Source organism: Myripristis murdjan, chromosome 19 (genome assembly GCF_902150065.1).
Source record: "Myripristis murdjan chromosome 19, fMyrMur1.1, whole genome shotgun sequence".
In the NCBI taxonomy this organism is placed as follows: Eukaryota; Metazoa; Chordata; class Actinopteri; order Holocentriformes; family Holocentridae; genus Myripristis; species Myripristis murdjan.
In genome coordinates this window covers 13,540,950-13,554,056 of record NC_043998.1, presented here as the reverse complement: position 1 = coordinate 13,554,056, position 13,107 = coordinate 13,540,950, and the positions used below count along the sequence as shown (strand labels likewise).

At 43.8% G+C, this 13,107-nt stretch overlaps 1 protein-coding gene across 1 annotated transcript; it reads left to right on the top strand.

Moving 5' to 3' along the window:
• The first annotated feature begins 366 nt into the window (after positions 1 to 366).
• Positions 367 to 12,520, top strand: usp42 (ubiquitin specific peptidase 42). Its single transcript, XM_030077564.1, has 18 exons — positions 367 to 467; positions 2,031 to 2,232; positions 3,585 to 3,794; positions 3,971 to 4,081; positions 4,408 to 4,507; positions 5,274 to 5,341; positions 5,458 to 5,528; positions 5,634 to 5,716; positions 5,841 to 5,952; positions 6,090 to 6,230; positions 6,502 to 6,602; positions 6,842 to 6,998; positions 7,136 to 7,771; positions 7,886 to 7,968; positions 8,115 to 9,212; positions 10,092 to 10,420; positions 10,940 to 11,042; positions 11,183 to 12,520. Exons 2-17 carry the CDS (start codon positions 2,040 to 2,042, stop codon positions 11,014 to 11,016), a joined length of 3,570 nt encoding a protein of 1,189 aa, XP_029933424.1. The 5' UTR covers positions 367 to 467; positions 2,031 to 2,039; the 3' UTR covers positions 11,017 to 11,042; positions 11,183 to 12,520.
• Positions 12,521 to 13,107: the final 587 nt, after the last annotated feature.

The following is a 13,107-nucleotide window of genomic DNA, read 5'->3' as shown; positions in this document are numbered from 1 at the left end:
GTGTTTGTATGATTGCTGTTTTAATGTCAATAATTACTGATGATAAGATGGTAAGTTTTGTTTAAGGGTGAATTTTTGAGGCCAGGGATAGGCCTGTAGGAATCTGGAACTGTAGATTTATCACATTTAAAAGTGAAAGTGCTTTTCAAGATCTGTCATGACACCATACTGCACTTAGATGTTCCATTTTTTTTTCTTATCTATGCTGCAAAATAAATCAAAGTGATTGGGTGTGAAGCGCGTAACGCTCATACACACAAAGGTCAGAGGTGCGCGCTTGCGACAGATTTTCCCTGAGCACGTTATACACCGAGGAGAGACATCAACCAATCAGGGATCGCCGTTTATCGCAGGTACCCGGATGTACCCGTGGGGCAATCAGCTACGTCATTGTTCACCGCCGGACACCCGCTGGAAATTAGAAATGGATTTACAACGTCCAGTAACGTATTTATAATAGATTACAGGTGAGTGTGCTGGCGCTAATATGAACTGGAGACACTTTAACTGTGTAGCCATAACATTTGGGCGGAATTAGGCCGTTTGGACACGTCGTAGTTGTGTTACACCGGTTATCAGTCAGTGAGTGTCATGTCGGAGAAAGCGGCGCAGTGAGCACACAGCCACCGGTGTCGAGCCCCTCCTTTCACAGCCGAGCCTCCACACGGCTAGCTGCCCTCTTAGTTTGGCCTCAATGTTTCACAAAGCTTAGCTGTTTGTTTTTAAGCGGAAGCGGGGATGTGGCGCTCGGTGTCCTAGTTGTTGTCGTCTTACAGTCTGCGATGGCGGCTAGCTAGCATCGTGGCTGGCTGCTAGCGCCGATATTGTTGCACGATGCTAGCCTGCGCGAGGCTAGCTGCTAGCGGCGCCCCGTGTTGTGTAGCTTTGTTACGTGCGCCGTTACCATGGTGTTTTGTGGCTGCGTAGCCTCGAAACACAAGGTATTCCGTTTAGCAGCCCACTTTGTCCCCGTCCTTGACGAGAAATGTAAGTTTGAAAATGTCTCCCAAACAAACCCGAGGTTACGTTTTGTTTTGTTTTGTTTTTTTTCTCTTCTAAATCTTCAACTGCGCTCCTGCTCCATGTTAGAGGCCTAGCTTTCATGTGCTAACTTAAGCCCTAGCCAATGTGAAGCGGTGTACCAGAGCAGGTGGGAGGGAACAGTTGTTAACGTGCTGGGCACCAACAGTTTTCTCAGCACGGCTCCTCACTACTAACGTTAGCATGCTAGCTGAGCCAAATCATATTCATATAGAGTAGAATAGAGTAGTAAGCCTTTAGTAAGCTGTACAAGTACAACGAAATTAGCAGCGCTACTCGCGATTAGTGCAATCAAAGACAGACGCGTGATAGATATGAAACTAAAATAAATACTATAAAAATGTATATTGTTCTAAAGACAGTGTGTATGGCACTTAAAGCGTTGTATGTTGCATTTAAAATGCTGTGAATTAAAAGTGAAAAGTGGCTCAGTAGATAACGGCATTTCTGTGTATTGCTGGATCACACAATGTAAAGTCACACACTGTCTGGTTTCCGATGTTTGTTTTAAAGATATGCTTGCAGTATGCCATCAAATGACAATTTAACAAAATTGTAAATGAACATTTTCACTGTGCATAGGCTGAATGGCAAATCACATGTGGTAGTTAGTGTTATCCGTTTCCAAACGTCACCTGTTAGATAAATTGTTCTAGGTTAAATGAACAGGTCGCTCAACAGGTAGGTAGCTCATACGAAGCTGCAGGGTTTTCCTGGAACCATGTGCATTGGTGGACAGCGACAGATGGACAGATCTGCTGCTAACTCCCATTGGTAGGAAGAAAGATCAGCCATATATTGAATTGATGAAGTTAGATGTGTTAGTGAGAAAATTCACCTCAGATACTTGCTGGTCACAAGTGGCTTGCAAAATTAATGCCACACATAGATGTAACTGCTTACGATGGAAGCATCAAAACCTTTGTGTTAATGAGTGTATTGTGCAGCTTGTTAAATGGTATTCCCCTGTATTCTTGTTCCACCAACAGCAATGAACAATGACCATAGTTGACAGATCTTCAGACAAGTCTTGCCAAGACGGGATGGACGGCAGCTGCTCTAGCAGCTGGGGCCCTGCCACGTCCAGTGACTCCCCCAGGCTGAAGTCTCCAGGAGGACTCCTAGGCCCAACACCTGGAGCCACCATCTACAACAGCACAACCAGCACTGTAGACAGACCCAAAGAGCAAGGTAGGACCCTGGTTGTTAATCAACTCTGCATTCCCAAGCATAAGTTTTGAAATCTAATAGGATAGTATGTACAAGGTTCCTGCACTGTCTGCGAAAATATGGAAAAAGTATGGAATATGTTTTTAGTCATTTCCAGAGCTGCATAAGTATAGAAAAAGAAGAGAATATGGAAATATATGCGGTTTGTATTTGCAGTTTTATAAAAAAAAAATGTAATTGAATAGCAGTAATAAATGAATCATACAAGCAGCACACCTTGATTTTGTTTACATTTGCTAATTATGTTTTCTATTGAGTGGCCAGGGCAGAAAGATTCAAACATCTGTCCATATTACAGCATGCAAATGGGTTGTCTTAGTCTGTGGCAACTTAACATGTGTCTTCAGAAGACACATGTTAGGTTGCCTTGCCTCATCTCCTCTGTCTCTCTGTGGGGCAGCCTTGGTGCTGACAGTGATGTGGCTAGAAGGATATTATCAAGCAATACTTTTTATCTTCCTCATCTTCACCAAATATGTTTGTTTTTTTGTAACTGCACTTAAACCAAAGTACATCATTTTGACATTCATTGTTCAAATGCTACCAAAAGCTGCTTTCAGCCAAAGCAACCAACTTGTTTCAGCACTAAAGATTGATTGAGTTCATCATCAGGCACAAGCCATTTTTGATTATATAAAGGTATGCCCTTGTAGCAAAGCATTCTGTATAACAGGATCTGCCAATTAGCATGTATGTTCATGTTAAGAAGCACTCATATGTCTCGTGAAAGATAAATGAATGAAAATGTAATGTGTCAAAGAGAATAGCCAACTAAAATTAAAAAAAATCTGTGTTGCTGATTGAAATTAAAAGTGTTTCATGGTGACAGAACCAGTTTTGTAGGTGTTGCATTGCTGTTTCCACTCAGACTCACCCTCTTATATAACTGAGCTTGTCCATCAAGGGAAAACATAATCAATCGCTGTAGCTCATGACTCAGTTGGGCTTTTGATTTCAAGAGCAGCAGACTGACTTTCTGTTTGATTGTGCAGCAGAAACAAAAGAAGAGAAAGGGAACCGCTTTTTCCCACTCTGAAAATGTCACCTGCTTATCTGGTGGTCTAAGACTGATTGGTTTGTTTTATATTCTGACATGCTACTGGAATCTGATTATTTATATCTATATAGAATGATATCTATCATCTGTATTTCCTGCGTTGTCATCTTGCAATGAATGTTAGGGCCCCCTGGTTTCTCTGTGTCATGTACCAGTATGCACTACAGTATGTCTAATTTTCAGCATGCTTTTGCAGAGGCTCTGAGATTAATCTAGTTTTGATCATGATATTTGTTTTATTTGTCGGTGTATCCAGTGGCTGTGACCAGTGGCGATGGTATCGCCCTGCCCCAGAGGGTCCTCTTCCCTCCAGAGCGCATCAGTCTGAAATGGGCCCAGGTCCACCGCATCGGGGCAGGTCTGCAGAACGTGGGGAACACCTGCTTCCTCAACGCAACCCTGCAGTGTCTGTCCTATACCCCCCCACTCACCAACTACATGCTGACACGGGAGCATTCCAAAACATGTGAGTTGTTGTAGTCTCAGCCAGAGGGTCCGGTTTAAATTGAGGAATGAGCTGGCATTAGCAATTTTTACAGCCATTATTACATCAGTCGGAAACCTTTTGTTATATGCTAGGAATTGTTATATTTGGAGTCATGCTTTATTCATGAAGGTTGTGTGTGTCTGTGTCTCTGGTAGGTCACGAGCCGGGGTTCTGTATGATGTGCACCATGCAAAACCACATCATTCAGGTTTTTGCCAACTCTGGGAATGTCATCAAGCCCCTTGGTGTTCTCAATGAGCTGAAAAGTGAGTGGTCATGTTCAGAATCAGAGCATAAATGCTGTTCAAGGCAAAAATGTTTTCCCTCAAATACATGGTAGGAGGCGCTGTATGGCTGTTTACCTTTTTATTTTTGGAGGGAAAATTCAGCAGAAGTTTTCTCATAGGAGACTGTGATGCAGTGTTGTTGTTGTTTTTAATTATGATTATTATTGATCAAGAAGTCCATACAGCAATGCTACATTTTCTTTAAAAGTGATGGTTTTAGAGACAAGTCAGCTCAGTGCTGACTTAGCAGAATTGTCTCTAACTTTACTTAAGCTTTTCTGTTTTGTTGTGCTTCTCCTACACAGGAATTGCAAAGCACTTCCGCTATGGAAACCAGGAGGATGCACATGAGTTCCTGCGGTACACAGTGGATGCTATGCAAAAGTCCTGCCTACCTGGAACAAAGTTAGTTTTAACGCTTAGTTGTGCTGCACTGTGTTAGAACTAGGCAATATGCAATCACATGTTCACATACAAAAGTTAACCTTTTTTGCTTTATTAGATTTATATTATTTATAGTCAAGAGTCCACAGAACAGAGAGAGGATGACATTGTAGATCATGAGTTGAATTCACACTCATGACACTGGTAGGAAACGGTATTCCCCTCACTCTGCTGATCCATTTAGCATCCTGCACAGACCCTTCAGCAAGCAGTGCTTAAATCCTGCATAAAAGCTGCATGTTGATGAATTCAAGTCATTCATGTTGTTTTACTGACATAAAACAAATCAGAGTAGAGCCATTGCCAAGACGCCGGTTATCCACACATAGCAAACCAACATGCATTTTTAACTAATACTGTAGCAAGGCATGTTTAATAGATAGACCTTTCTGACCATGTTGGTACTTAAGGGACTCAAACAAAGTGACTTTAGGAACCTTAAAGGATCAAGTCAGTTCCAAATACTGTGCTAACAGGTGGCTTCTCAACTTATTACTCTTGCTCTGATTCCTCTGCTCAGTCTTACCTCTTTTCTCCCTCACCCTCATAAGCCTGTGTTGTGTTTTGCAACTTTCCAATAGTGATGTGATGTTTCAGCATGTTTCATGTTTTTAAAATGCACCATATTAGGTGTCAAACCTGTATTCATTTATGAAGTGGTCGTGAGTGTCTCTGCTGCATTTTGTTTGTCCTCACAAATTCTGTTGTTGTGGTTGTTTTTTAACAGACTGGACAGGCAAACGCAGGCAACCAGTTTCATCCACCAAGTCTTTGGCGGTTATCTAAGATCCAGAGGTAACTTCATTTTTAATTTTATTCTTTATGTAATTTTGTTGACTTGATTTCATATCTGTGGGTCTGATAGTTTTGCTAGACTAACAACTTGTCATTGATCTTTCTTTCCTTTACAGTTAAGTGTTTAAACTGCAAAGCAGTGTCTGATACTTTTGACCCTTTCTTGGATATTACTCTGGAAATTAAGGTAATAAAACTTCACTAGCTTCAGTGAACTTGATCTTGGTTGAATTAATCTTTTGTGAGTTATTTTTAAAGAATAGGGCCAAGTTGATTTTGTTTCTCCTTGCAGACTGCCCCAAGTGTCACCAAGGCTCTGGAGCAGTTTGTAAAGCCAGAACAACTGGATGGAGAAAATGCCTACAAATGCTCTAAGTAAGTTGTTGCACTCACTTTTGCACACACAAAACCCATTCCCCCGCAAATAGAACCAATAAGAGCCTTCATATGATTTTTGAATGGCGGTTTTCCAGTTAAAACAATTAACTTGTCTCTCCAGGTGCAAAAAAATGGTCACAGCCTCCAAGAGGTTCACAATCCACCGCAGCTCCAATGTGCTCACTATTGCACTTAAACGCTTCGCAAACTTCAGCGGTGGCAAAATCACTAAGGTAATTTGATGGAAAAACACACAGACAAGCTATCATATCCAGTAACATGACATAAGCACAGGACAGCAGCTGATATTTGTGCCAGTAGAATTTGGATGTGGCTTTATATCCATTGACAACTTGTCTTTGGTCATCAGGATGTGAAGTATCCTGAGTACCTGGACCTGCGGCCCTTCATGTCCCAGTCCCAGGGCGAGCCTCAAATCTATGCGCTGTTTGCTGTACTGGTGCACTCTGGCTTCAGCTGCCACAGCGGCCACTACTTTTGTTACATTAAGGTATTCACACACACATTGAGCATTTGTGAATATGACCACAAACTTGTTTTTTGACACACTTGTCTTTTTTCATATTGTGGTATTTGCTATTGCAATTTGTAGCATTCAGCTGTAGAGTAATATGCACTGGTTGCCAGTTATTCACTGAAAGTAGAACATCAGCCGAAGTCAATTCCAGTTCTCAAATTAACAAATCAAAAGTGTGAAATTGTGTAATGGAAGATGTGAAGAAAATCTGCGAACCTGCCACCTCTCCTCTTATGTCTCCCAGGCCAGCAATGGGCAGTGGTACCAGATGAATGACTCCTCTGTGACAGTCAGTGACATCAGGTCTATTCTTAGCCAGCAGGCTTACGTCCTCTTCTACATCAAGTAAGTAAACCAGTTCAACTAAAGCATGACTACACTTTCATGGAGTCATGCTCGATTTGTTGGGTCACAAATGAAATTAAGCTCAGATTTTGAATTTGAGAATTTTGGTTTTATGTAAAGTGTGTTGTTTATTTCTTATCCCTGACATATTTTGATAGGTGTAGCTTTTTCATTTTGTTTAAATTTAACCATCCCGTATAACTTTAGGAATTTAAATCTTATTCCTCTTGGGTCATCAGGTCCAATGACATGAAGGGCAGAGGGGACTACAGCCACATGAGTCACAACCCTGGTCAGTCCTCGCCTCGACCAGTGCTGATGCCTCGCGTCAACAATGTGCCCCAACACACCAGTACAGGCTTCATCGGTCCCCAGCTCCCCTCACACACAACCAAGGTACTGCCCACTACTAATGTCAATGTGTAAACTTAAGAATTAGGAATATTTTAAGGATCAGTGCACGAGGCCCTATGGCCAATATCTGACCAGGAGCCTCACAAAATATGTTTCTGTTTCCTTTTTGTCCCACTAAGAGCGCCCTCCATGTCAATGGTAATGGATCTTTGAGGGACTATCCCTCCAGCTCTAAGCCTAGCATCAGCAGCAGCGGTGTGGGAAAGCCTAGCCACGGACCTGCCTCTTCCTCGTCTGCCTCCCACTCACTCAGTCGGCCCACCATGATCCCAGACCATGACAAACGCCAGAAGCTTTCATTCTTCATTGGCCAGGGAAAACAGAACCGCCCTTCCTCCTCCTCCTCATCCTCGTCCTCCTCCTCCTCACAGTCTACCTCAGACGTCCGGTCAGACCTTCATTTTGTCCCACGTCAGCTTCATCACGTCAACGGCACATCTTACGGTAACGGGGAGCTCCATAGCGGAGGCAGTGGACCTTCATTCCTGGTGCCGTATGGCCACGAGTCATCTGAGGAGTCAGACCAGGAGAGCTATAGTACTCTGGATAATGGCTGCTTGTCCAATTCTCACCTAAATGGCAAGAATGAAGCAGAAGTGGTTTATGGACCAGCCCCACGACCGACCAATTGGGAGGCAGGAGCGCACCACAACGGTAACAGACAAAATGGACCAACTAATGGTGTCTCCAAGCCTAGCCAAAACGGGCACCACAATGGACACCACAAAGTGAACGGCCTTGACACCCCTGACCAGGTAAAAGAAAAAAAAGAAAGAAAAAAATTAACCATTTGCTATATGTAGATAGATTATACAATTAGTTATATGCAGACAGGAAGTAATAAATTATTCTTATTTTGTGCTCTTCAGATTTCTGGCAACAAGCATGGTGGTCTGACTAGTGTGGCTTCTCTTGCTGCTAATGGACTGGAAGGTCACCATAGCCAACCAAGGTAAGATTATCATTCAAACATGAGATGATGAAAAAAAAAAAATAATAAAAAAAAGATGGGGTACCACCAACCAGACACTTGGTCCTTGTTGGAAAAACACCTAATTTATGTGCTTGTATGTTTTTTTTTTTTTTTTTTTTTTCTAGCAAAGAGGCGTATATCGCTGCCACCACCCAGCCCAGTGCCTCTCAGGACCTCCATCTTGCTGTCACTGAAAGCCAGCATCTTTCCACTCATGACAAAAGGGCTAAAACTCCATCTGACCTGCTGCCTCAGCGCACAGCATCCTCTGCTGCTAGCTGTCCATCTTCAGCCACTGCCACCAAAAGCTACTCCTCAGTGTCTGGAGAACCTGCTTCCTCTTCTGCGGCCTTATCTATCCTGCCAGACCACCCTCCCGACACTGCAGGGGCCTCCGTCACTTCACAGAGGGCAAATGTAGGTGGAGATGAGCCCAAGAGGCTCCACAAAGAGCAGGTCAATGGTCTGTCAACAGGGCTTGAAGGACAGTCTGAGTGTAGGCAGCATCAACAGGCAAAAAACAGTTTCAAAGCCGACGAAAGACGATCTTCCCGAGAAAAGGGAAGAGAGAGACTTTACTCATCTGACAGGAGAGATCGCGTCAGGGAGAGATACTACCGGGACAGGAACCGGGAGTGTGACTCTGATGCTGGCCGTTACCATCACAGACATGAATACCGAGGTCACCATCACCACCACCACCACCGCTCCTACAGAGACCGTTCTTCTCATGACCGCCACCACAGAGACTGGGATTCTGAGCGCCGCCAGGAGCGGACTGCTTACCATCCCAGGGAGCATGACCGTGACCGGTGCTCTCATCACTACCACTACTACCACCATCACAGAACCAGAGAGTACCGGCACCATGAGCGGCGGAGGCATGACCACTCCCACCGTGAGGGGTCTCATGGACACTGGAGGTGGCGACGAGAGGGTCAAGACTCCAAGGACAAGAGCAATGGCAGGGAGAAGGACTACTACCCTTCAAAAGACGAGGCGTCCTTGGCTGCCACAGTGCTGGACTCCTCTGCCAAGGCCAAGGGCTCTTCCCCTCAGGCTGCTCTGTCTGCTGTTGGATCAACATCTAGCAAAGAGGAGCAAGACAAGAGAACAGTCAGTCCTTTGTGCAGCAAGAGGGCGGATAGCTCAGAGGCCCCTCGGGCTAAAAAACACAAAAAGAGCAAAAAAAAGAAGAAGTCAAAGGATAAGGACAGACAGGGGTGAGTAATCTGATATTTGTCCTTTGGTACAAGCATTCACACAGAAGGAGACACTCACCACTGTCAATGCAGCCTTTACTATGACATCCTGGATTTTGAAGTTGTAATGCGATTGTTGGAATTATACCAGTTTTGTCATTTGCAAAGAACATTAGGCCCGTTTCCACCGAAGACGTTCCTGGTAGTATTTGGGGGGCAGGAACTACTACAGGAATGTCCTCTCGCTCGGCCCTCTCAACTGTCGTGTCTCCACTGAGAGGGACGAGTAGGAGGAAGGTTCCTGTAAAGTTACCGGGCTCTGGATGTGACGTAATCGTTGCGCGACCATTTTGACCGGGGCGTCAAAATGCGTGTTGTTAAAGAAGTGTGTTGTTAGCGTTAGCTAACGTTAGTTAGCACGCTAGCATTAGCTTGGTAGTGTTGGTTGTTTTGCTAGGGACGCCAACGTTGGCTAACATTAGCTAAAGCTAACGCTAGCGTCCCTAAAATTGTTGCTTTCTGTTGACACCACATTGCGTCATCAGTAAATCCAATCAGCACCAAGTAAACCCCAAGCCCCACCCAGGAGTTTTTCGGGCCGCTCAGAGTCTACCCCGGGGGCAGGGACTTGTTTACCCCCTGTAAAAGTTCAGGAACTCTGTCCTTCTGGGTGGTTCCGGTGGTGGAGACACGCAACAACAGCCCTGGCCCCGTAAAATTACCCCGAAGTTCCTGCGGTGGAAACGGGCCTGTTGGCTGCTCACTTGCCTCCATTTTTGATGTGTATTTTTCAAGATGTGCATGGCCATTTTCCTTGCCTGATTACCTGGTCAGTTCATTTGAGTTTAAAGTTGAGGCTGACCTGTGTGTGCATGTGTGTGTTCTGTCTTTCTCTTGAAGCTCCAATGTGGATTCTTCTGACCGAGCTCTTGAAGTCAAATCCAAACATAAGAAGAAGAAAAAGAGGAGGCACGACAGCGACATCGAGGCAGAGCAGAGGTTCAAATATCAAGACTTTGCACAGTGCAGCCCGGACGCAGCTCGCAGCCATGGAACTGACAACAGCTGTATGGTACGGCAGAACGGCAAGAGGCATTACGATGACAGCAAGGACGCCAAGCATGACAACGGTTGCTCTCCTGAGAAACGCCGCCGCATTGACTACTCTGATGATGACGACGGTGATCGCCTCGCCTCCTGCCACACATCACCCACGGAGGCTACAAATGGTGCAGTTCAATACCATCTGAACAGATACACAGCTGTTTCTACTTAGATGAGATTAATGTGACTGGATGCTTCACAGCCTGGGCAAAACCATCTTCACTTTAATTGCATTAATTTAAGATGACTTTTGCCATTTTAGCAACAGATACTGCGAAGAAAATCACACTGCACACTTGGGTCCATGCAAGATTCCTGAAAATGTTTACGCTGAGTCTTACATTGACTTATGTGTGCAGGACCTTTTCTTTTTCAACAGTTAGCAGCAGCAGCATTTTGCAAACACTTTTATGATTATTAGTAAATCAAACCATGCATGCTAGTTTAACTTTTAGTTAGTTTTAGGCATTTAATACCAAGGCAGGAGAATTAGCTGAAGTTCACATGGGGGAGGAAACCTGAGGCAGAACAAAGATGATTGCAGATGTCATTCTGATCTCGACACAACAAATGATGGTATGCTTTCTGCTCCACTGTTGCTGCTCTTGTGTCTGTCAGTTAAAAGTGTTGATCCTGTTTTGCAGGAAATGGTTACAGCCAAGCCAATGGAGACTCCCATGGATTTTCCACCAACGGCCTGTGCGGTGCCATCAAACACTGACTTTGCCCCTTTTCATTTGCAAGAACGTGAGTGGGTGTCTTTTATGTTCTACTCTTGGCGCTGTTATCACACTTAATTTTTCCTACTATTTCACATTATTATTGGCAACAAACAATGCAGCGTGTATGATCACATGGATAATCACAGGCTGCTTTCCTCATTTCAGATCTGGTGATACTGTACAAAACATCTTTTTAACAACAGCGGAGGAATGACAACAATTTTTCGACGCGGTGCTTCTTCATTGGGAATATATTGTATTTTTACCACATGGACAGTATTTTAAATGTTCTAAAGATGCTTTTTTAAGGCATTGATTTCTTTGCCTAATTCTCCAAACTATGGTTAAAGTACTGTCACTCAATGGACATAAAAAATTAATATATAATTGCTCAAATTTAAAAAAAAAAAAAAAAAAAAAAAAGAAAGAAAAGAAAAAAGAAAGAAAAAAGCCTGGAGCTTGAACATCTCAACTGCTGCTCAGTGAAAGACTCAGGACTTTAAAAACTTGTGAACATCCACGGCTCCACATGGTCATCTGAATAACAAGAATAAAACAAAGGGAAAATTTGTTGACTCCAAAGCCAATTTTTCACCCAAAATAGGCAAATTATTCCACTGACATATGAAACAACAGCTGTTTTGCCCTTATTGTTTTACAGTGGTGAAGCATTAAGCTGTTTCACCTATTTAAACCCCGTTGTTGACACATTACTAACACTTTTTATACTTTTTTGCTCTCTGACAAGCAGCCCCGCTTTCCTCCTGCCTATAGGAGAAAAGCAGTGTTTGCGCCTGACAGAGATGCAGAGGAGCTGAGTACTTCCTTGTTTTATGAATGAAGCGATGCACAAGAGGCCCTTTTCGACCGCAGAAACTTTCCTCAGGGGCCAGGGACCTTTTGAGGAATTGTCTGGCTTTTGACTGCAGGGTACAAGTGTAGTTCTGGGGACATTTTTTACCCCAGGAAAAAGTCCCCACTCACAAGTAGGGAATTTCAAATTGTCCAGGAACTTTGGGGGGATGGGGCTTGCAGTGCACCATTTCTGGCTGATCAAAACACACACAGGACGGCTGCTTCAACCTGTGTGCCACTTCAGTCCTGCTTTTCTCCCACAGTTAGGAGGAAGCAGGGCTGCTCGTCAGAGAAAAAGTGTAAAGTGTCCGTAATCTGTCAACAGGGGGGTTAAATAGGTTAAATCGCTTGATGCTTCATGACTGTATAAAAAGGTTACAGCTAAACAAGCTGTCATTCTATTTATCAGTGGATTAATTTGACTCGTCTTCACTGGTCTTGAGTACACAGTGGAAACGCAGACAGCAGCGGGCTGGAGAAATCTTTAAGGTCCTTGAAAACTAGACCCAGGACTACTTTATCCGGGTAATTTGGGTGGAAAACTGGCTAAGCTGACGAAGCCACCGCTGTGTGTTTGACCAACCAGGAACGAGTAGGGACTTTCTGGGGTTTAAAAAAAAAAAAATGTCTCTGAAACTATTTTTACCCTGGTTCCCACAGTCAAAACGCAGACTGTTCCTCAAAAGGTCCCTAGTCCCTGAGGAAGGTTTGTGCGGCCGAAATACGCCTCAAGATGAACTGCAAGACATGACGTCAGCTGCAACTTGTAAGATGTCATGGCACCTATAGAGCTGTAATGGACCCTGCGCTAAACGTTTTCCCCCCTCTGGGATCGGTCAAACAAATGGAGGGAGTTTGTGGACGAGATGGACTGTGGCAGTGGGAACAAGGCTGTTATGACTGATACCTCCATGTTACCCTGGACAGACTTGAGGACATTTCCCAGCTCTCTTTATGTTTCCATTTTTCTCTCAAGCCTAAAAATTCACACTCTGCATTTCTAAACTTTTCACAGATGTCAAGGTTTCCTCTCTTCTTCTCCTCTCTTCCTCTCTCTCTCGTCCCTCTCCTCTCACATCCTTGTTTGTTTTTATTATTCTAGTATTCAAAAAAAGCATCAAAAAATATCATGACTGTGGACCTTTTGTGTTTACTTTTTTAAAGGAAAACTACAGTTTGTGTCTTCTAGCATCATAAGGAATACTGTGAATTTAATTTTGAACTGTACTATCAGT